Genomic DNA, 25,242 nt, shown 5'->3' with positions numbered 1-25,242 from the left:
CTGGAAGGGGGAACTTGACCATATCTTGTTAGGATAAGGCCAGATAGACTGAAATTGCCAGACATCCTACCCAAATTGTGCCAAGGCATTATTCCAAGACCAAAACCATAGGATGGCTGCAGGAGCATGATCTGCATGATATATTGAGTGACTGATAGAGTTTTCATCTCATTTGGGGAAGAAAAGGGGATCCTAAGCAGACTTTAGCACTTTTGACTGAAGAAGACTAGAACAGCTAAAATTGGGATCTTTTGAAATCCAAACCAAAATCTGAGCATAGCATTGGGTTGCTGACATCAAGGGGAAGCTGTGGGTCAAGTCTGGAGTCAAACAGGCCAAAAAGACATCCTACGTGTAGGATGTCATATGTGTGATTTTGCACTCCAAACTTAATTTTGAGCATACCACTGTGATCAACACCTTAAGGAGAGTCTGTGGTTCAAATTTGGGGCAATTCTGAGCAGTTAGACATCCTACGCGTAGGATGTCTAAGGCATGATTTAGAGGCCAAATTCAAACTGTGGACATAGCAGGGTGTTGTATAGCCTTAGGCAAGCCTCCTAGTCAAATTTGGTCCAATTTGGAGTTGATTTGACTTAGGAATTCATGAGAACAGACATCAGATTTCTAGAACAGATTCTTGATCATTTGACCAACCTATAGGTGTCAAAATCAAAAAAGTGAAAATAGCTGTGAGTTTAGCACATCAAGGGGAAGCTACATTGCAAGTTTGAGCTGAAACAGAGCAAAAAGACATCCTACGCGTAGGATGTCTCTAGCTTGATTTAGGACTCCAAACCAACCTATGAGCACACCACTGTGATCAGCACATCAAGGAGAATCTGGGGTGAAAATTTCAAGACATTCTGAGCAAAAAGACATCCTACGCGTAGTATGTCTCAAGGCCATTTTTAGGTCCAAATGAAATTCTGAGCATACCATTGTGTTGCTGGACTTAAGGGGAGTCTCTGGACCAAATTTTGTTCAATTCTGAGCATATAGACATCCTACGCGTAGGATGTCTCTAGGCCAGTTTTAGGGTCCAACTGTAACTTTGACCATACAGAAGTGTTCACAGTGTCACAGAGATCCCAAATCTTCTTTTCATTTTGACCATTCTAAACTGCAATTCATTGTTTTGGCCATAACTTTCACAAACGGTATCGGATCGGAAAAGTTTTTATATCAAAACGTAGCCTGAGAGCGACTCTACATATCTTAGAGCAGAACTTGAACTAAAATGATGCCTATGGCAGCCGTTTAGTTCAACTTTGAAAAAAACGTCGTTTAAGGCCTCAAAATGCATCCGGAAGTCAGGGGTGTCTAAAACCGACAGTTCGAAAGAATTGTGAGGAAACGGTCACGATTTTGAAGACTGCTAAGTTAGCAGATTGAAATTATCTTTTGGGAAAACCATTGGTCACCCGCTGGAAGGTGCTCAAGGAACAAGTGTGGCCGTCAAAGGTACATCAAGGATTTTTGCATTCATTGTGAAAAAGTTTGCCAGCTAAATAGAATTTTGTAGATTGTGTGCTAAAGTGAACACAGGTTAGCTCGACTCAAGAATCGCTACAAAGGGAGCAGTCGTTGCAGTATAGTGGTAAGTTGCATAACTTATCACAGTGCTTCCACTAGATCGAGGCCCGCTAAAAAGCTCTAGGAAAAGCAAGCAGCCAGAAAAGACAGTATCAGTCTTGGCAAGCAAGGGAGCTAAGAAGTTCAAGCAGTGCAAGCAAAGCCCAATTTAGAAAAATCAGAGATAAAGGCATCCACAAAAGCTGAAGGACCTCAAGCGAAAAAGACCGACACAAGGGTGCTAATAGTTTTTATTAGCATTGAGGCAAGCAATTAGAGCTATCACTGAACAGGTACAACAAGGGAGTCAAGACAAAAGCAATGGCGTCTCAAAGGAATCAGACCATTCAGGAAGAAGCTTCAAGTACATCCACAGATATTACAAGAGAGCAAATTCGGATCTATCTGATTGGATACTACAAAGGACTGCCATGCTATGAGGATGTCAATCGGAATTTGTACATCAAGATAAAGAAAGATATAGAGGAAACTCGAACATCTCAATATGTGGAAGTTGAAATAGCAAAGAATGTACTACACCCACATCCAAATTTCATGGAAGACTGTCTGGGATCAATTTACATGAGGCACGGAAAATACATCGACAATGAGATAGAAATGTTGTACAAGGATCAACTTACAGAACTCTACGCATATCCTCCAAGTATTTTTCTGTACAAAGCACAAGATGGAAAACAGAAATTTGGTACCCTCTATGGAGATGAAGACGGTCGATACTACAAGGCTGTCACAAGTCATGAAGTTCCTGTAGAAAACAATCATTACTTTATAGCAAAAGCGTTTGGCTCAAGAGGAGAAGACTACATGTCTAAAGGTGGTAATGTATACCATCTCGTCATGGGTTTACCTCTAACTACGCACTTGGAAGAGTTAACAACTACAGCTGTCACTGCACAAATGGGTGGCACAACATGGAAAGACACAACACAAGTCTCATGCACTGCACCACCACAAGAGGTACCAGCTATGAAGATAGCCCAACTCCAAAAAGAACTAGCTTGGTCTCAAGAGCTACTTAACAAAGCACAAGAAGTCCTATCATCAGGCATTAAACAGATGCCAACATCAGATATGAAACCCTCTTGGATGGTGGGAGTTCAAACTCAACAAAGAGACCCTATATCTTCAAGAGCGGGATTAAGAAGTCCAGTTTTACAAGAAGCAGTGTCCTTTTCAGGAGTCCAAGTGCAATTTCAAGAAGCATTGGAAGATGCCGAGCCGGAGGAGAGACCACTGGAAATTCACAATGCCCAATATAAAAGGTCAGGTCAAGATGTCATTGTGGTCGACAAATACGATAGGCACTATGAAATAGCCGATGTGAAAAATATGGATGAGTTTAGCAATTGTGGGCAACTTGTAAGTCACATACTTGGACCCCGTCCAAAAGCACCATCAAGGGAAACTGAAAACAAAAATTCGGTTCGACCTTCACCCTCGGTGCAGAACTCGCCAAAATCAACTCGGAAACATAGCCCTAAGGCTATGCAGAAGCCCCAAGTCAAAGACCATATATTGATGGAAGAATTAGCATCACAACTGCTAGAAATCATGGATAGTGATTTGATCTTGTATGCAAGCAATAATGGAAGCTATTTTTAGCTTCTCAAGGACAAGGCGATGAAGGATAAAGAGACAAAGCCAGTGGATACACCTAAGTCGGTCGTAATCTACAGGTTCGTGCATGCAAAGAAGAGGTCATATCTGTATCTAGATACCACTAGAAACCATTATCAGCAGTATTATGGAAAGCTGCCTCGTCCAAAGGGTGCACATGTTGAGATAACAACATATTGCGACCAATGTGCCATTGGTCATTTAGTGAAGGACTGCCCAGTAAAGCTCTACATGGAAAAGAAGAAGCAACAAGCCAAAAGCAAAGTTCAGACAGTGACAACAAGGGAACGGAAGAAGGAATCCCCAACAAGATCCCCGGAAAAGAAGCAGATCTTGTCGCAGAGCACAAAAGATAGGCTCAAGACACAGTTGCTTGAAGTCAAGGGTGTCAACGACATTATCATAGAGAATCAGGCTTTCAAAAAAGATCAATTGAATCAGTTGATTCAAGATCGTTTAAGGCACCTCAGTGAGGACAAGTCAGAGCATCCACAAGGTGATGAAGATGAAGCTCGTAGTTCAAGGTTCAAGAGCAAAAGAAGCCAAGATTCTGACGATAGTGAGCCAACACAAGAAGAGGTGGCAGAGGTAACAAAAATTCTTAGTGCCATGTCACAAGTGGAAGACATGCAAATAGAATCAATGGATGAAGCTGAAAGTCTACCAAATAAATTCTCTAATGTGGAATCTTTATTGGTGATTGAACAAATCAAAGAGTATGAGAAGCTAAAAGAAGATGTAACTGAAGACATAAAATGCACAGAAGAAAGGGAAATGACTGAGTCCAAGATTGACTACCAAGGACAAGCAATACAAGATATGAATGAATATTTTCAAGAAGAAACTCTACAAAAACCCATGGAACAATGGAACCAAAGGCCACGGTGACCATTGCATCAAAAGAAGAGAGTAAACCTCAACATCCTGCTACACAAGCTTCAAAACATTTCCAAGAAGAAAAGTCACCATTGAATGACCTTCAAGTGCTAGAAGAAGTAAATAGTGACAGAGAGCTTCTAAAATCAAGAATCAAGGCGTCACAGTCAGAAACTAGCAATGAACACCAACAAGCAGCTACAGCAGAAGATAGTAAGCACTTAGGACATGCTACAACCAGTCAAATGACAAAGAAGTTCAACATACAAGAGGATGACAAAGCCTTCAAGGCACAAAAGTCCAAGAAAAGTACCAAAAGCAAAGAGGACACCAGTTACTTGGCACCCAACAAGAAGATTAAATTCTCGTTGGATGTGCATGAGAAACTGAAATTCAACTTTACAGCAGAGATAGATTGCACTGCCATGACTAATGTCATGTCTTATGGGCTATGGTTACTTCTTGGTAAGCCAGAACTGTATGAAATTCAGGTACAGGTTCCTATATCACATGGAATAGCCATCACAAGTTTAGGGATTGCGAAAGCTACCCTTAAACTACGGTCAAAGGTAATCAAAGACAAATTCCTAGTGGTGGATTCCTCCAAAATGAATACACATTTGATTTTGTCCAAGCACTGGGCAAAAACATTGTCAGAAGAACCTGGATTTTCAACAATGGTCATCACGACTAGCTCTCAAGAAATCCAGCCTACTATTGCTCCAAGATTATCGGCTTCCGACAAAGGCAAAGCCAAAATGAGCCCACAAATGTCCTACCAACAGAAGCAGCCCCTTAAATCAGAGTCTTCAATCCAGCCCCGAAAAGTTCAAGACAGAGCTTCGACATCAACTGACCACATGCTTCCACATGAAAGACAGACTCCAAAGAAAATCTTTCAACCGAAATATCCTACACTGCGAGATCACAGCCGCCAAAGGTTTTCAAAGGTCCACATCAAAGCTGAAGAAATCAAGGTCAAGGACCCAATATGGGTAAATGAGCCTAGCCGATTGACGAAAGGTAAACACATGGGATGGATAGCCTCCCACTACAGCTTAGCAGAGCAAGGCTATTATGAGGGTCAAAAGAAACTTTGGTTACCAAAACCACAGATCTCGGCTTATGTGGTGGATAAAGGTTTCAAAAAGCGTCCCCAAAAGCAACAAAGATCATATTTATATCGCCAAAGAAGACTAGTCAACAAGGCTCGCCAAAGGGATGCAGGAAATTTCAAATCCAACTGGCCTTCATACCAACATAGGACTTCATCGATAAATAATCCCAAAAATGGCACTCTTGTACATCTCAATATGACATCAAAAACATCATGGGAAGTGCCATCTAGAATTCTTCAAGCACAAGGTTACTATCAAGGAAATCGAAGAATCTCGCTACCAAAGATGCCAGGTAAACATTCTTCAAGCAAACGACTTCAGCTTGAAAATAATCGCAATTTCACGGAAGGCAAAATCAAGGACAATGTCACAGTCAAGGCAAAGGATATCTGCAAAGACACGCTAATCACACGATGCAGATACAAATGGGTGCCAAAAGAACAACAAATAACGAAGAAGATTGAAGTCATCTCTAGCTCTCAAGAAATGTCAAGACATGATAGACAAAGTGTTACGGGGAATGGAGCGAGCCAATCTTCTCAACCAAGGGACCAACAACAACAAAGAGAAATTTTGACAACCAAGGTCACCCAAGTATGGCAAAAGAAACCAATATTGCCAGTATGGTCCTTTACAAATTCTCTCTTCGAGGATGGGAGTTTTGAATTTCAAAACCTATTCTTCGTCGAAAGCTCCAGACAATAAGACAAGTCGCCATAAAAATCATGGCATAAGAGTCAAGAGTCGGGCAGCTGAGCCACGAAATGAGCAAGCATTAGACCCAAGCTTCATGTCTTAATATTCTTTGTGGTCTATGAGTCTAGATATTTAGATTATAGCTCAAGCTGGAATAGTTGAGCATATTGTAAAATTGAGTCGCTCATGCTGGATAGGTGAGCATAAGAGTCGAAGTCTACTATTTTAAATGGTGGAGTGGCGGAGTAGTCGAGAAAACACTCACGCACATGAACACAGTGAGGAGAGTGGAAAAAACCTCATCGACAAAAACCCTTCTTATGAGTAACGACAGCTCTTGAAGTCAAATATTTTGTTTTTTTGCTTCTCTAGCTACGTTCACTCCTGGAAGCACCCATTCAAACTCCTCTCGCACCGCATATTGTTTCCCATGCATCTATCTGTGCAAGCATATGTAATGTCCCATCATTGGACATTTGCATCCGGCACGCTTTTTGTGTTCCACCCATGCACTTACACAACAAAATGACGATGACGAAGTGGTAACATGTTTCATAAGCATTTGCTCAACAACAATGACTCTGACTTCAAGCTACTAACACTTACCCACTGTATATCCAGTAATAGTAGCCATACGGCCATATGTACTTTAACTCAACAAAACTCGGTTACATCAAACATAAGTACATATAGCCTCACATTTAATGGTGACTAAAGGCATTTTTTTCCCACTAGGTTTTTCCCTTTAGTCCTATCCAGGTATCCAAGACCTTCATTTTGTAATATACGCCACATTTTATTTTTACTATTTTATTTTTCTTATAAAAGCACCAAAAAGCAGACCAACGACATCCCCAAACCACTACATGCTCATCAACTATAGGATCCAAGAGGAGTGACCCAGAAACAATTCAAAAAGGCTTCAAGTTTACAGGTACACGTGCAGGATGACACCCAAAGAACAAACAATACAGAGCTGCCATGACAAAGCCTTGCTGCAACAACAAACCTCACTCGACTTATTCACGCTACAACAACCAATCAGAGGGGGAGAGCTATGGCTTCAACTACACTACATGTACAAGAAAAAGGTAACTCTACAACATACAAAGCATATGGTAGAAGCAACTGCAACAACAAAAGATTCAACCAACACCAAAACATGAACCACTCGCCAAGGCCTTTGCAGACATAGGGTCTTGTCGGGGACGACAAGACTTCGGAGGGGGAGAGTGTTGAAAGGTCAACCTTTCAACAACGCTTCCACAAAGATTCCATAAAGATCCCTCAAAGATTCTCTAAAGATTCCAAATAAAGATGCTGATGAAGTGATGAAGACGAAGATGGATGTTGTAATGTGAAGATACAAGCTCATGGACATCATCAAATATCCCGTTATTATCATTTTGAGCCATTACGACCACTTTTGTAATGTTTACGGGAACTTCATATTTTAAGTCAACAATTGTATTGAGGCCACATATGCTTGTTGGATGAGCAAAGCCAGCTCACGATGTTGTAATTAAGCTCTATAGAAGCCTAGGGACAAATAAGGTCATTTTGGTCGGACATTAGGTTTTCTAAGGCTTAGTATATAAGCCAAAACCTAAAGCTTTGTAAAGGGGACTTTCTAATAAATTTGATCTTCTGTGTCGTTGGGAGACTACGAGAGAGTGAGAGAGTGTGTGTGTGTGCTACAGGAGCTACGGTGGTTGGAATCGCAAATGGAGAGGAGCAGTGTGTTGCCCACGAGGAGAGCTACGCGTTGATGCTTACATCACGCGCGTTCATCTGTGTTTTGGCTGATTCACCCGCGAGCTACTTTTGGAGTTTCGATGAGTAACTGTTGTCCGTTCTTGCATTTCAGCATATCCACGCGATCAGAGCGAGTAGAGCTACACATTAGGCACTTTAGTTTTCGGAAACGTCGACCTGCAAAAACCGGCCAGACATCCTACGCGTTTTTGCACGGAGGGTATTGAGTAGGTTTTTTTGGTCACGAACCTTAGGGAAAGTGGCCTATTGGTGTTGATAGGATATCCCTCAAGTTTCGTAACGTTTCGAGAACGTCTAATGGGCTTTTGGCTTGCGATAGCATCATAGGAGACTTTCACATTCACAGAACCGATGGCATGTAGATTTGATATCTCTGTAGGAAGTAGTCATTAGTCGGTCGAGCAGAGGTTGACACCCTTTGCTTGCTTCCACGCGCCTGCGGGTCGAGCTTCGTCCTCATTTGACATTATATGTTAGGTGAGTTCTCGCTATGCTGACGTCCGTCACGGCGTATCCGTCCAACACACACCCAATGTCCGTTAGAGCCATACTTCACATTAGAAATGAACTTTTCATGGTTAAGTGAAATTCCCAACACTGCAACACACTTTCCTGGCATAGAATGAGTGCCATGTATGATGCACAGTACCCTAAGCCATAGCTAGCCTCTCCCCCCAAACTTCCTTGCTTGAGGTGCCCTATGGATTGTATTTTTGATAGGGTCCCCTTACTTCTTGCCAAGGAACCTCCATGGACCCTTGCTCTTGAGTTCGACCTTGCCCACATTCTTTACATGATGCTGCTCCCATGGTTCTATTCTAGGTGCTTCTCCACCCTCTCACCCCTTCTCGCATGGCCATGCAACTCTTTATGTGTGCTTGTCGCAAAAGAGACAATCATGGAGATTGTAGTACTCTTTTGTAACTCCTCCAAGGTGAGATTTTTGCCGTACAAACTTGTTCCAAGTGACGACATTACTGGTAAGATTAGTGCTTTGTCTTAATGGAGAGTTTGCTTGAATACTTTACAAAAAAATGAGGATTTGAATTCACAACCGTGCTAAGCAAGATCTTGTATGTATATTTTGATTTATGTTTTTTTGTGTATAAAAGAACTTATCAAACAAATACCCATAGTATCCTATTTATACATTAACTACTAAGACTATTATTACTCATTTGCACCATTTTGCACACATAAATACTACGACGAGTCCAACCGTGCAAGACTAGCTCATATTCTTCATTTTGAAGTCCTCTAATAGGGAAGTCACATCATAAGTTAGTGCTTTTTAATAGGAATCTCCTAAGACTCCCCCGCTTTGACTGATTTAATTGGGATGAAAAGTGTCGTTATTTTTCAAAATAGCAAGGTTTAAAAAATTTCTATTTTTCAAAATAGCAAGTTGTTAAATTTTGGATCCCCCTCTCTCTCTCTCTCTCTCTCTCTCTCTCTCTCTCTCTCTCTCTCTCTCTCTCTCTCTCTCTCCGCCCCCCCAACGCTCGCGTTAGCCAGGGCTCACCTCCACTTTGTCTCAATTACGGGCTCATTCATGACTTGCACATGTTGAGGTCAAGAACTATCTCTCTCTCTCTCTCTCTCTCTCTCTCTCTCTCTCAACTGGCCGAGAATTCATGATGAGATTGCTAGTCGGGGACTGTTGAAGAGGCTGAGTGGCGTTGAAGCTAGAGGGTGGGGACCCAAGCGGGGGCTACTGTTGGTGCAAGAGTTGTTGACGCAGTGGTGAGGGATCAAAGGAGGGACAAGGGAGGACAGGCGCACACATGCAGCATAAGTACCGTTGGGCTGGGGGAATTGAAGGGGAATCTTGCAAGTAATGGTTTTGTTTTAAAACTTTACCAAGTACAAGCACCACTGGGTGGAGGAATCAAAGATGAATCTTGCAAGTAATGGTTTTGTTTTAAAATGTTACCAATATGTATTACCCACTACACACGATGAGCTTAGATAATTCCACTATGCGAACACAATTTATTAATTTTTAAGTGCTCAGTCGAGCTTGAATTGCATTAATCACAGAAGATTACAAAACAGCTCTGGCATATCCTTTACAGAGGGATCTCCATCAAAAATACATCAAAGGGGACGCACCTCCATGACTACTCTTTCTTGTGAAGCTTGTTCCTTCTATAAAGGAGTTTCCACCAGCATGTTTCTAGAACAAAATTTGTGTCCAGATCATATTTCTTTTGAGAGAGTAACACATTTCTAGTCTGCCAAACTGATCTCAATATTGTAGCTCTTACTATGCATATGTCAGTCAGAAGATCCTCATTGTCAATGTGTCTAGAGCCCATAGCAAGATCGCGTCTAAACAAGGGTGTTTCTAGATGTGTGAACACCAACCTGCAAACTATGCCCGTGAAGAATTTGATTTCAAGACATCCCCAGAACAGGTCTGTGAGGGTTTCATTTGGGTGCTTGCATCTGAGACAGGTACCTTTGGCTAGACCTCTTGCTTTTGCCTTATCTTTGGTTGGCACGAATCCAAAAAGTACTTTCCAAAGGAACACTATGTCTCTCTCTTCCCATTTGGCCTCCCAGATGTTTCCAACTACTTGACACCATTTGCTGCTTCAATCTCAAGAGTCGGGCATGTTGATGACATTGCTTTCCTCCTGCTACGGGAGGTTCGGTGAAGGCCTTGGACTCATCGCAAGGTTTTGTTTTGCAAATATTATCTTTTTAAGCGCAATTATTATCTAAGTTGCAATTTTTATCTTACAAGTTGCTATTATTTTTTATTCTTGTGCTATGCTTATCACCTCCAGCCTTTTGAAGATAATAATCGCTTTCTTGGAAACGGTTATTATTGCCACTCTTAAGTTTCCCCTTGTTGATAAACTAAGCGCTTAGTTTGTTAGCTCCTCTAGAACTCCAAAGCCAAGACCTTGCTCTTGCTCTTTTGCATTACTAGCCTTGGAGTTAGGGGACTTGCCCATGGATGAAGACATCAAAAAGTTCTCGAAACTGCTCGCGACAGGAAAATTGTGGATGGAAGAAGAAGACGCATCGATGGACGAATATGATGGCTCGACCTCATCTCGTGTAGGCATAAAATTGTGACCAACTCCTGACTCCTATATGACGGGTGAAGCATTGACAAGGGGTCCGACCTAGGTTGATGATAAAGCCTCGTCGACTGAGAAGATCCACTCTAATAAAGACATAGAAAAAGTGATCGACCAAAAATTAACTGCTAAAGGCTTTAAATTCAAGGTGAAGACCCTGAAGGTAGGTATGCCTTAGGGTATGATTTTTACAAATGGAAGAGAAGAGGCAGCTAGTACCGGAGCTCTTAAACGAGGCATATTATTCGCAAGCATACTAAAGGGTCCTAACTCCGACTCTGCTAAAGTCACAACAACTGAGACATCAAGTGATGGGGGCCATGAAAAACTCAAGAATGAAAAGTTTTGGCTTAAACGTGATCTAAAAGAGGTTAACAAATAGATGGAGTTAGGCTAAAACGTTAGCAAAAGAACTAGCTCACAGGCAATTCAATGGGATATCCGAAGAAGGGATGACGGATCGAGTCTATAATGCTCTAAAGGAATAGCTTCCATAGCAGGTGGTGGTCACAGTGGCTATGCGATTCCACCAACACTTATTAAGAAGCAACTTGCCATGCAAGCTAATCTTACGCTTGTGTTTGGCTTCAATGGGAGAGTCCCAAATAGGTACAATGGGACCACAAATTCTTGGGCATGGGGGAGCAATTGAATATACTACTTACTTTGCCAAGGGCTGTCTCAAAGATCCTTGATAAAGGTCCCCTTATATTTAACATGACAATTGTTGATGTGGTACCATGGCAGCTAGTATTTGACTTGGCGGGATCTCTCCATGGGATTCATCCTCTCTAGGTCGAGTTTGTGGGCTTGCCTTGCTAGCTATGGGACAACATCAGGATGCTTGCCATTCAGTTGGGAATCCCTTTGTTTGTTCCTAACAAGAGGGGTCTTGGCAGGACCTCCAATCGGGTTTGTATGGGCTGGAATGTTTGACAATCACGTCGTTGTTAGAGAAGCAGTTGTTGAAGAGAGTGAGAAATAGATAAATAATAATTAAGAGATAAGAGTAGGTGAGGAAAAAGAGGCTATGATTTGCAATAACAAAGACACATTAATGGAAGAGAAGACTGTGGAGAAGCAAAGGGTCACACCGCAAATCCCTAAATGCCCAAGCAATGAGAATGCCTTTGTCTTTCCTTCTTCTATACCTAAACTTCTAATAGTAACAACTACTTTGGCCGTGAAAATCCAAGGTTGAAGAGGGTCAAGAGGGTGAAAGCAGTGGCAAGAGAATCCATGACACTAGAGGCTACTAGTGCCTTCAAAAGGAAAGGCACCTCTCCACCCTCCCTCCACTAAAAGGAGGGAATTTCGGCATCCCTCTCCGTAATCCCTTTGAAGTGCTACATGAAAATAAGTCCCTTAACTCTAAAGGGCCTCCGGATTCTGGTGGGACCAGAGCTGCGGAGACTGGGCATGCATCACGAATGTTGAGGAATTCATCCCTCTCTCCCGATGAACACCACACTACAATTGTTGTCTTGGGATGTGAAGGGCATAAGAACAAAAGAGAAGCAAGAAAAGCTTTGTCAATGCATGAAGAGGAGAAAAGATATTAACTGATGGTGTCTGCAGGAACACCACCTTGATGCCTCATTTTCTGAGAAAACAAATGCTAGGTGAACTGCTGTTCTTTTATGGCACCACCATTGATGGTTTTAGTGGAGTGATGGTAGGAGTTCATAGGGATCTAGAGCCAAAAGTTGTGTTTCACCCGACTGGGAGGGCTCTTACAATGTCTATTAAGCTTGCTCACTATTGTCAACATTTACACTCCTAATTATTCCAAATACACGACGATGTCATGGAATGACCTCTAAAATTACAAATAGAAGGGGATTTTTGCTTGATGGGAGACTTTAATATGGTTTGTTCTAGACAAGATAGATAGGGCTCTTCAAGCATTCTTGTTGGGGATAGAAATGGATTTACTTGGAGGATAATTGGGTGTCGGTTGATGCCTGGATGACTAGCCCTTGGAAGGATGACACGGGGTTCATTTACCACAGTCTCTAATCCTCCGAGTCTGCCTTTAGACTTGACATGCTTTATTTCTCTCACAGTGGTGATTGGGTGCCTTCTTCATTGCTTATGCAAGTACTCGTGAATGAAAGCCTCTCATATCATTTTCTCTTCTTGGGACCTTGGTATTTTCTTTAGAAGAAGTTCATCAGCGCTGCAGGGTGCCAAGAAACTACTTACGACCTACCCAAATCTATTTAAAAATACTCACTTTAAGACTCTAGTGTCTCGAGTTGCGGAAGAACTGAGCCAGGACACCATCAAGGAAAGGATCGACTCATGTAAAAGATTTAGTAAGAAAAACCAAACTACAATCAAGAGAGTTGGACCAATGCTCAAAAAGGCTAACAACCATGTAGTTTCAATCTGCAAATATAGATTTGAGGAGCTAGGCCAAAAGAAAATGCAAGGTAAGGCCTCTGACCAAGATCACATGGAATGGTTGAAGATCAAGCAGACCTTGCATGAAAGGGAATTAGAGGAGACTAACCTCCTTAGGCTTCAAGCCAATGAGAGGAGCATTAAGATTGAGGAGGCCAACAAAAATACACTACTCAAAACGATCAAGTTAAGAAAACGACACGCAACCATCTCTTCCATAATCAACAACCAAAGAGTTCAAATCAACAACCCTGATTTTATGGACAAAGTGATGTTAGAGCATCTCAGCCAAATCATTGGAAAGGAAGATTCTCCCTCTCTCATAATCAGAGAAGCTAGACAATAAGATTTTTACAGCCACCCTAACTTTAGTGGACTTAGACTGAGCGAACTACTTGGAAAGGCCCTTCACCCTGGATGAGTGTTGGATGACACTCAAAAAGCTGGGAAAAGAAAAGTCGCAAGCATGGGATGGGATCACGACCGAGTTTTACCAAGATTTTTGGGACATTCTAGACTTTTTTATCTTGCATATGGTCAACATAGCCTTTACTAAAGGTACGCTTGAATCAGGTGTGAAGAAAGGAATAATTAAGCTCATCCCCAAGCAATTAGCATGCTCTCAACTCAAACTCTAGAGACCAGTCACAATGATGACAGAGGTGTACAAGGTGTTGGCTAAACTAATTGTTGAAAGAATGACCCCTGTGTTAGCTGATGTTGTCTCTCCCCACCAACATGGATTTATTAAAGGCAAATCAATATATGATAACATTCGCCATGATAGGTATGGAATATGCCAAGTTCAAGAAACAAGAATGCATCTTACTGTACTTGGACCTAGATAAGGCATATGATAGGATAACCTCGTCATTTGTGCAAGAAATGTTGCAGACTTTGGGGTTCGGTCCACGAATCTGTCAAGCTGTAAGTACTCTTAGGGAAAGGAACTCCTCATAATTGTTCTTCAATTTAAGAATAGGTGGCTGCTTTGATGTCAAGAGGTCTATTTGTCAAGGGTGCCCCTCAGTGCCGCTTTGGTTCGCCGTCTGCACCTACCCTCTAATTGCTATGTTAGAGCAAGCGGCGGTAAGAGGAGAGGCTAAAGGGATTCAAATCCAAAATGGTAAACAACTGCTTATTAAAATGTTCGTTGATGACTCATCATTCTTCCTCCAAGCGGAAGGGAATAATGTTAGAAAACCCTTGGAGATTGTCCAAGTGTTTGCCACAACGTTAAGGTCTCAATGTAACATAGAAAAATCAAGACTTATCTCTTTGTTGGAAGAAGATAATTTTAATCTTTCAGGTTGGACTAGAGAGGTTGTTAAGAGAAGTAACATCTTCCAGGTTAAGATAATTTTAATCTTTCAGGTTGGACTAGAGAGGTTGTTAAGAGAAGTAACATCTTCCGACATTTAGGGGTGCCTGTTGGGGAAGGAACTACTCACAAGACATCCTTTAATTAGGTTCAAAGAAAAAAATAAAAAATGGAACGCTGAGAGTTCACCCTAGTTCCTTTCCAATGTAGAGTTACGATAATTAATACTTTTTTCATCCCGTATATAACCTTCACGTCACCATTCCTACAATCTAAACTAACATAATATGACGGAAGGGGGAGCCTTTTACACGTGTCAAAATCTGTGCCATGAAAGCTAAACTCCAAAACTGAGAGAAGCCCTTGTAAGAGGGAGAGAGAAAGAAGAGAGAGAGATAGAGTGCGCACATGCCTACTCAACGAAGAGAGGTACGATGAGGTGTTCGAGTGCCAATCGGCCGGGGGAACACGCACATGCCTCGTGTATGCCTGCCGTTTTAGTGAGAGAACTAAAGAGAGAGACTCTGTCAGTAGCGTGTAGAGCTCCCAGGCCAATCAATACTGCTCCCGCCACTCAAACGGCTACCATTGGAGCTGAACGTGAAGGCATACTTGGTGCCGTGCCGATTGCCGACGGTGAAGAAGCGGTTACAATAGTGCAGGGGCGTGGTGGGCCTCTGGTGGGCTCACTATGCTTTTCCATCGGAAGCTACTGTCGACGGCTTGCATGTGCGCAGGCTAAGAGAGAGGTCACCGAAGGCGGCCAGGAAATAAACTAGGGGAAATTACCAAAATACCCCTCTAATTTGAGGAAATTCCCAAAATACCCCTCAAATTTCAAAAATTCCCAAAATACCCTTGGTTGTGAGACTAAATTTCTTGAAAGATAATTTTTTTTGTAGGTCTTCACAAGAAGAGTGATTGTCTATCGTACAAGATGCTAAAACTACAATTTGAGTTGGTTACGTAGGCTTTGGAGATGAATTGCTTCATTATTTTTAGACATAATTGCCTTTTTTGCGATGGTAACTTGTGACAAATTACATGCTGAGCACTCAAAAACGGATCTCAATTGTAAAAAACGAACGAAGATTAGAAAATCTTGAACATTCCAACCAAAATAGATACAACGGTATTTTGGGAATTTTTGAAATTTGAGGGGTATTTTGGGAATTTCCTCAAATTAGAGGGGTATTTTGGTAATTTTCCCAATAAACTAACTCGAGACCGTGGCAAACGGACGGCTATTGCTTAACGGAAAGCTCAAGGTGTATTAGGCATCCTGATGTTCGCGTTTTCCTCTCTCAGCTCTGTGTGTCTCTCTCTCACACACATCTGGCGATTCGACACTTCGATTTTGCCAACACGGTGCTCGCATGGCAATACTGTATGCCTTGGTGGCGAGGGGCAGTGTGGTGCTTGCGGAGTTCAGCGCGGCTTCCGGAAATGCAGGCGCCATAGCCCGCCGCCTCCTGGAGAATCTCGCCATCGCTGCGGGTGGCGACACCCGGCTGTCCTTCGCCCAGGATCGCTATGTCTTCCACATCATGCGCTCTGAGCAGCTTACCTTCCTTTGCATGGCCAACGACACTTTTGGAAGTAAGACCCCCTTCTTATGACATGTTTTGCTTGTATGAAATGTGGACGAGGCGATAACTATTATGATCGCATCGTCCTCTGCAATTCTGCAGAGTTTATCATAACTGTATGGGCAACTGTTGCATTCATGCTTGTCTAACAATGGATCCTCGACTCTGTCATTTCCTGAACGCAAAAGAAAGACTGGTTGTTCGTGCAAGTAAATTTCCTTCAGGTTCTCTAGTATGTGTTCGATCCGGCCTAGAGGTCCACCTTTACTGGTCCTGAGTCACATTCCTGTCTATTTGGTGAAGGCCCTATGGGTTTATCCACACGCATTTCATACTTTTAATCCTCATGTATCTCACTGTAGTGGGCAACGCTAACAGTGATGAAACCAGACTCACATTTTTTCTTGGCAGTGTAATGAGAGAAGGGGAGAGGGGCTCATGTAGCTGCCTTGTTGAACTGCCTGCCGTTGCATGTTGTTCAGTTGCCGCTGTCGTGCAGTACCTAGCACTTGCCTCCAGTCTACATGTACCACCCTTGCTGCGTAGTTGTCTCCAGCAGCCCCAAAAGGAGGTTTCTTCCGTTGCCTAAGCATCTTGCACGCACAGGTCGCAGCCCCCTCCATTGCTGGTTGTGCATGTTTCGGCCTGCAATTGTATTGTGCTGCTCCGCCCCTGCTCAGCCTGCTGACACCACGCTTGATTGATGTGCTAATGTTCCAGTCAGACCTCAGATATCCATGCAGAATATGATTAGATTGTCACTATACTCAAAGAAAAGGAGCCTGTACTCAACATTGAGGACGTCGTCAACTCGCTCCAAGATCACAAAAGAAGATCAAAGACAAGAGGACCAAGAGGAGCATTTGTTGCTAAACCATCAAGGAGCTCAACAATGAAGAGATGCAAAGTCTGCAACCGTGCCAACCACTCATCTGACAAATGTTACAAAATCAATCCTTGTGTGCATTGTGGTAAGAGTAAACATGGCTCTAATTGGTGTTTGTACAAAGATAAAAGCAAAGATAGAGACAAAGGCAAAGTCAACATATTTGAGGATTCAAGTGATGAAGACAATGGAGTAGTATGCTTCCTAGAGATGTACTTCGAGACGCATACTGTTTGTTTTTCATACCACCTTGTTGACTACTATTCTCAGGCGAAGGAGTTTCGATCTGCCTAGGCCCTACACCCTAGTGGTACTAGTTCTCTAGGGGAGGCAATTACTTTGTAAGCCTATTTAGATGGGGGAGACAAACCCCACTAGAAGGACTTTTGATCTTTTGGTGTTTTCCGACACAGAAGGGGAGGGTTGTTAGGATTTGGCCTAGCTCACACTATGGAACACTTCCCCTAGCATATCTTGACTTGATACATCGCACTTGGACTAGAGATCTAGTTGTCAATCTTGGTAGATTCTTGCACACTAAATACTTCGTCAATGATGTCAGTAGGGGATCGGTCAAGTGACGCCTATGCTCTTCTTCATTCTTCGAATAGATTATCATGTCATCAAAGAATGTGTCAACAAACTTTTGATGCGAGCGGAAACTCCGGTCCATCATCCTATTGAACGTAGCAGGAGCATTTGTAAGATCAAATGGCATCACTAAAAACTCATAGAGACCAAATGTCGTCCTAAACGCAGACTTGTGCACATCCTTTGGCCTTATACGAATATGATGGTACCCACTCTTAAGGTCTATCTTGCTGAAAATTGCAGCCGGTCAAGAATATCATCAATCCTTGGGATTGGAAACCTGTTCTTGATGGTATTCTTATTCAACGCACGGTAGTCAATACACATGCGCCAACCATCCTTCTTGTGCACTAGGAGCACTGGGGAGCAAAAGGGTGAAGAAGTAGGCTGAATCAGCCCCTTCTCTAAAAGTTCCTCAATCTCGCCCATTATCTCTTTCTGTTGAGCCGCACCCTGTAGGGAGGTCTGTTTGGTGGGCTACACCTTGGCACCAAATCTATCGTATGGTCCTCAAGCCTCTCGAGCGGCAATTGTGACGGTAATGAATCTGAAAAACAGCCATTAAACTCTCAAAAATGTTGACCTTTCTTTATCTAACACATATAAATTTGATTGACAATTATCTGAAACATCACGTGCAAAAATCAAGTACACAGAAAGATGATTCTTAATTACTGTCACAAAAATACGGAAGCGTAAACTGACGTTTAATTGCACTTCAAATACTCAAGAGAATTAGGGAGAGAGAGAAAACTTGACACTCCATTGGGGACCAGAAGATGGGCTGGTCCCCCCCCATAAAGAGAATATCTTTATTACTAAGGGAGAATCTTTACAAGCACAGGAACGGGGCATACGTCCGTCCTCTATTCTTACTTCTGTTCTGTTCTGACTACTGACTGAGAAAGTGTTTCCACTTTCTTTCTGCTTAGGGGATTTCCCATCTTCTGCGAGACTGGTTGGAAGCTCTCGAAAAGAGAGCCTATCTTCCAAAACAGCTCATCGGAAGCTCTCACAGAGGAGAGTCCATCTTCCGTTATGTGTTGCCTTCAGGCTCATTCATTCATGCATCAAACACAAAAGAGAAACAAGCAAAATGCACACGCACATGCTTGCTGTAATTTTCTGCACATAACCTGAAATTCTTACCTGTGCACACCCCTATGCCGAAACAAAGGTCTTCTTCGCGATGGAATCGCGCCAAACTTGATGTAGACTTAGGATAAGGAGAGAGAGGAGAATTTCTACGGCTGATCTGCTGAAAACAGCCCTAATCGAGGTGATTAGGGGCTGAAAACAGAGAATTACAGCAGCCGCACTCTGCTAAGAGAGCGTCTACGGCCACTTCTCGCGATGAAACTTCACCAGAAGGTGTCTATGACTGTGAGATCCCTTGTTCTTGACAATGGGAGCACAAGGCTACCACATATGTCGCAAGGGGCTGCACTCAAGCTTCAATGGAGGGCTCCACCGCGTAGAGCACGCTCACATTAGGGGGGGTAGGTGCACTGTCAGCCCTGAAAATGGGGGAGGGGGGCTCCTAAATAGCCATCAGGGAGAGGGGGCGCTAGGAAGAGAGAGGGTGAGAGTGAGAGAGAGAGAGTTAGTTTGCATTGGTAAGTGTGCCACTTGGCGCACTTACTTTAAAAACTTAAAAACCATTCAACTTTTGACTTTAAAAACTTCTAGCTCATTAATTAAAAATGTGCAACTAACTAACAAATGCTACCAATGATTCTTTTATGAGAACACCAAAGGTCTGCCGGCGCAATGCCGCACTTGCACTGCACCGCCTTTACTTGTTCACACTTGTCCGGCCGCCTGCCCGGGCACGAACCGTTAAATTTAATTTAACGAAACTTACCCTAAGGCTTTATTAGCTTTATTAGCCTTAGGGTCACTGTTCTAAGGACCCCATCTCATTCATGTGCTTGTATTGACGCGCGTATTTTTCCTGAGCCTAAAATCTGAGGCTACTGCTTATCCCTTTCTGAAGACCCGATTTCCCAATCACTAGGGCTTCAGGGTAATTTCTGCTAAGGTCCCTCTGAGGTGTTGTGGCCCACATTTAGGCTCACCTGAGGCCTTAGAACTGCTAGGTCTATTCTGGTGTGCACACAACTAATTAGATAATTCTTTTCTCGTAAATAAATTAATTATTTACAAAGTCTGACTTAGTTACAATTACAGAAGTGATAGCCGAAGCATATACAATAGGGACAAACTTTCCTTTGAGCTTTGAACCATAAAACCGGCTCGCAGGGCGGTTGTAACGAGAATTGACACTTCAAACACACACGGCTTGGAAGCTTGAGCGCTACTAAGCAGTCGTCGACACCTGTTGGCCCCAAAGACTGACACCCCTTTCGGTATTTCTTTATTGTATTCAAAGAGGGAGTAAAACCTGTGATTTCCTACGAGCTGTCTTGCATAATCCGGGTTGAAAATGACCTGTAGTACCTGTGCGAGAGGCTCTTGCCTTGGCAATCGCGCATGAATCCACACAACTGTACATACAGATGAAAAGCCCTTGAGCGGGGCATCACGTTTCTGTATTCAAAAAGGAAGAGAGGTGCGAGCAGAATCATCGCGCTACATAGCAAGGGAGAAGGCAAGCTTTCCAAGCTTCATCACCTGCACCAACTACTCACACATACACTGTAAGTCACAGTTCGAAAGAAAAGCAGCCCAGATCAGCCGAAATCGATTTGGGGCACCCAAAACTGGTTGAGGTGGCAGTGATTTGACTTCTGCAGCTTCTGGTGCTGCCAATACCCACCGACTTATAAGTGTAGTGAGGGGGCCTACATGACTTTGAACTAAGCCTAGACACCCTTTTACTGCTCCGATTCCAGTGCCGGTCGGCCTGACCAACTTGTGGCAACCAGGCCTTCCCGTCTTCGGGTGAAACTGTCGGCCATTGGCCATTTTACATTGGCCACCCAATGTCCGGCCATTTGTGACTTAAAAAATTAAATAAAAATCATTGAAAAGAAACCAACAACTAAGGTTAGCAGTTGCCACGTCCTCGTGACAGTAATTAGCAGTTGCCGCATCCTCGTGACAGAGAGAGAGAGAGAGTCGATACGGAACGGCGGAGATTTGTTCCAGCCCCAAAGATTGGCGCCCCTTCCGGTATTTCTTTATTATTGTTTTGCAAAGGTACAACTCCCTTAGGGTCCAACTGTCACATGACACATCCCAACCCTATGTGTGCGTGGACAAGCTACACCACAACAAGGTTCAGTCAGTTCAATCAAGTTTAGATTAGCAGTGATCTGGCTCTTTTGTGAGTCTATTCGTAGATCGTGCGTGTCCAGTCACTTAGCATAGATGCATATCCTCCGGTTGCACACAGCATGACCATCGGAATTCCCATCAGAATCCATTAGCATCAGTTAGGGGAATTTTCTAGTGCATTTAGCCTATTTTCCTATTTATTGGGATTTTCACTTATTATTTTTAAGTGACTTTCCTACAAAAGTAGGTAGGGTAATTTTGCTAAGTTAATATATAAGCAAACCCAAATTAGCACTTTCTGGCAGAAGAGGCAGCAGGAGCACCTTGCTCAACAGGCAACTTCTCAGCAAGACCAACCCCCGCGACTACTCTGGCGTTTTCTCCACAAAAGACCTACCGTTTTTGCATCAGATCAGCCTTGGCGATTTGTGCACAGCAGATCAGTCCCGGCGTCATCACGACACAGCAGATCAGCCTAGCATTTTTGCATTTGCAAAACCCTGGCGACAGAAGGACCAATTTCAGCCCCTGGCGTTTTTGGATTTCAGCAGCAAATTAAGACCGGCATCATTCACCTAAAGTGTAGCAGATTCAGCCCATAAAGACCATCAGTTTTCAGCCCTAAGAAACCTCATTTTTCAGCCAAGAAAACGCAGCCAAAACAGTCATTTTCAGCGACCGAAACAGTCCCGAAATTCAGAGAAGATCTCAGATTTCAGCCATCGTCGTCGTCGTCATTGTCGTCGTCATCTGCATAGACCAAGTTGCATAGTCCATTGCATGCGCATTGTACACCTATGTGCAATCAAAGAATAGACTACTCTCGATGACGAGAGTGGGGCCTTCGGAGGAGGGTTTTACAACCTCTCGGGTGTCATATCTCTTCTCTCTCCTTCTCTCAGTCTCATTCACTTGCACGCACAATCCATTCACTTTGTTCGTGATCATAGCACTCTCCATAAGACGGAAAGCTCTCTCTTCTTCCCTAAGAACTAAAAGGAACCTTGAGCAATAAAGATCACTAATCTTGAGAAAATACAACATTCATTCCGCTGCACCTAACACCAACTCTCCTGAGACTCTACGCCGAGATCCTTTTGGAGAGTGGCTCTTAAACAGTACAAGGGATGTCCAAATGGAGAGCCCCCAAAGCACTTGATCCAAAAGTACTCAACCCCAAAATCATGCGCCAAAACTGCAAAAGGCTGCCAACGCAAATTGCGGAAATCTGTATAGCAATGCCATGTGGCATGTCAGTGCAATTTACGGAAATCAGTCAGCTTGCTTGCACGCTTTTTAGGGTTTAGGCCCCTCGGCCGGTGCTCTTCAAGTCGGCAGGGTCAGGTTTTTAAATCTCTAACCCTTAGGCCCCACGGTCACATCTTCAGGTTCTTCTTGGTTAGAGTTTCAAACATTAAACCCTTGTCCTCTTGTCCCGTCCTTCCAGTCGGGCATGCCACGTCACCAACTTGTGATAGGAGGGGGACGGCTAGGGGGTGGCTCTTATCTCCCCGCTTCGATGTATTTGCTGAGGTGTACCTACTCTTGGGCACCGATGACGTAGAGCAAGGATGTGGTAGTTGTTGTCGAAGCTATGCTGATAATGGTGATGATCCTATGCTCCATATTTAAACAAGTAATCAGGCTAGGATCGCATGTCATCAAGTTTTCAAGGTTGTTTTTAACTTGGTGTGTATTGCTCCTCTCCAGGTCGGTTCATTGTAGAATCTCATTTTCAGTCCTGTATTATGATTTTAGAATTTGCTCTGTTGTCTCATGTCTTGTTGGAATTAAATCTTGGCATTTTTGTGTGCTTGTGACTGTCTTTTCAATTCACTTCTTGTTCAATGTTTTATTCAAGTGTCTCTCATGTATTTTGCTCTTTCACCAAGTCATTGTTAAGTACTGTTGTATTCTTTCATCTTTTTCTTCTTTCGTTTTTACATTAGGAAGGTGATCATTTTTCAATTTTCTTTTTGTGTCTTAAATTTGGGTTTTGTGCAGCTCCTCTTTTAGTTCGTAACTTGAGACTACATTTTCTGACATATATTATGAACTTTGCTCTCAGGAAGGATTCCTTTTGCATATCTGGAAGACATCCAAATGCGGTTTTTTAAGACCTACGGGAAAACAGCATATGTGGCTCTTGCATATGCAATGAATGATGAATTTTCAAGAGTCCTCCATCAGCAAATGGAATACTTTTCTAGCAACCGTAACGTGGATGCCCTTAATCGTGTAAAAGGAGAAATGAATGAGGCAAGTATACATGGAGGCCTGCATGTGCCGGAATCCTCGACCCTTGTTTCAATGAAATACTTCTAGGTTCTATGCAGTCTCCATGTGTGTGCTTATGTAATGAGGTAGAGACTGGCAAGGCGACATAGATGCATACAAACATACATTAAGACCTTTATATGTAGGTACCACATGATCAGATCAAGGGAGATGACTTTGCATACTTCATGCAGGCTCCAGATCGTTATCTTGAATTGTAAACTTCCCAACTCCCAAAGTTGGAGGAAAAAACACCCAAATTTGTGAATGGCAGGATACTAGTGTATCTCTAGGATGAAGGATGCTCGAACCATAGTGGGTGGTAGCTCTTACTCGATCTTTGCAAGGTCGTTTTATCGTTGATGAATAAGTTATGGGAAGTATATTTAAGCAGATTGGTGAGTGTGAGACGCCAGGGTAATCTTTTGATGTAGATTGGCTTTGGTCTTTTGCGCTCATTGTCGTACCCAGTGTTTTGGATGTTCATCTCACTGGTAGCTCTAGAGGCAGTGTAGTTTACGTATGTCACAGAGGGAAGGACAGACATGGCTTGTGTAAATTGGGGATGTTTGATTTAAGTATCAATGAGTGGGGTGAAGGCCAGGTAAGCATGGTTTGTAACTAGGGGGATGATACAGTTATGGGTGTAATTACAGTGTCAAAACCATATTACTTTTCGACTTGGATGTGAAATGTGCGAAGTATAAGGCCATTGTATATTTGTGAGTCTCTCAGTCCCCATTTGATCAAAATAATCTGAGCGTGCTTGTCCTTATATAACTGTCTGAATGCTGTGATGTAGCTTATCTTGAGAACGTATGGCCTTGCCTAACTCCCCTTTCTCCTTCATGAGGTTCTCATGGCTAGTACAAGAATTTGTTGCTGGGACTGGGTGGCCAATGCCATCTTTGAAAGTTAGAAAGAATGGCGAACCTCTGTTGCATGTGATGAAATTGCACTGGTCCATATGCATTTGAGTTGGAAACATACAATTTGACAGAAGGGTACAATTTCATGATTTCGTGGTCTTGTATCCTATTCCTTTTGACTTGAAATACATTTGGCCAGGTTACTTCTTGGGACCAAAGCCTTGTGTGCTTCTGTTGATAGATTTGACAAGCTCACAGGCAATAGGTGTTGGACAAATCTGAGATAAGAAAGCCTTAATCTGATTTTTGTTTTGAAAGCAGGTAAGGGCTGTCATGGTGGAAAACATAGATAAGGTTTTGGATAGAGGAGAACGAATAGATCTGTTAGTCGACAAGACTTCTACGATGCAGGATAATTCCTTTAGGTTTCGGAAGCAGTCACGGCGTCTCCAACAAGCCTTGTGGATCAAGAATGCCAAACTTCTGTAAGCTCTCACTTTTTCAGTTCAAAAGATTGTATTTGAGCTGTCAGCTCTTGATGGACAGAACCTTACAAGAATTTCCTTTTAATTGCAGGGCTACCATGACATGTGTTGTATTGGTTGTTTTGTATATAATTGTAGCCATGTTTTGTGGTGGCTTCACATTAAGTTCATGTCGCTCGTAAGGTACACTCGTTATGCTCTTTTAGCTTCTACCTGCAATCCCTCAGCTATGGCCATACACAGCCACTGCACTACACTCTTGCAATTGTACATACGCAACACACTTGGAAGCTGGTCATGGGAGATGGGAATGCCAATGTTTGGGCTGTTGACCTCATATTGACTGGGAGTGAAGAAAACTCAAGTGTAGTTGTGTATACTTGCTCCGGAGTTTGATGAGTGAGTAGTAAGGTCTCTGATCACTTGCTGTCCTCTGCTGTAGAGTATATGACACATTTTTTTAGAGAAGACCCTAGGCGAATATTCAGACAGGACTCTTCATATCTAGCATGTCTACAAACAACAATAAAGGTGCATATTTGCATATTTACTTTATGGGGCTTCAGTTATGATCAAACCCCTTGTCACAGGAATCAAGATACTTAATAGCAAGCGGTTTGTAGATCTGTGCAATTCTTTTTTAATGTACTCTCGAATGTAGACATAATAACAGTGTTTCTTGTTTGGGAAAAAAGAAAAAATAAAACACCTCACTGTCGGAAGATTTACTTGTTTGGCAAGCTGTGCTATGTACATTATTGATGCACGAATGTGACTAGAGGCTATGGAGAGCTTTGGAATGATGTG

The 25,242-nt window shown here is 42.8% G+C and overlaps 1 protein-coding gene across 1 annotated transcript; it reads left to right on the top strand.

The window, feature by feature from the left end:
• Positions 1–15,749: 15,749 nt before the first annotated feature.
• LOC147432107 (vesicle-associated membrane protein 714-like) lies at positions 15,750–25,061 on the top strand. The gene is made up of 4 exons (XM_086492115.1): positions 15,750–16,097; positions 22,873–23,063; positions 24,272–24,435; positions 24,527–25,061. Exons 1-4 carry the CDS (start codon positions 15,875–15,877, stop codon positions 24,615–24,617), a joined length of 669 nt encoding a protein of 222 aa, XP_086348241.1. The 5' UTR covers positions 15,750–15,874; the 3' UTR covers positions 24,618–25,061.
• Positions 25,062–25,242: the final 181 nt, after the last annotated feature.

Source organism: Adiantum capillus-veneris, chromosome 20 (assembly GCF_014529385.1).
Source record: "Adiantum capillus-veneris isolate H3 chromosome 20, ASM1452938v2, whole genome shotgun sequence".
NCBI classification, from domain to species: Eukaryota; Viridiplantae; Streptophyta; class Polypodiopsida; order Polypodiales; family Pteridaceae; genus Adiantum; species Adiantum capillus-veneris.
This window is presented reverse-complemented; position numbering and strand designations above follow the sequence as displayed.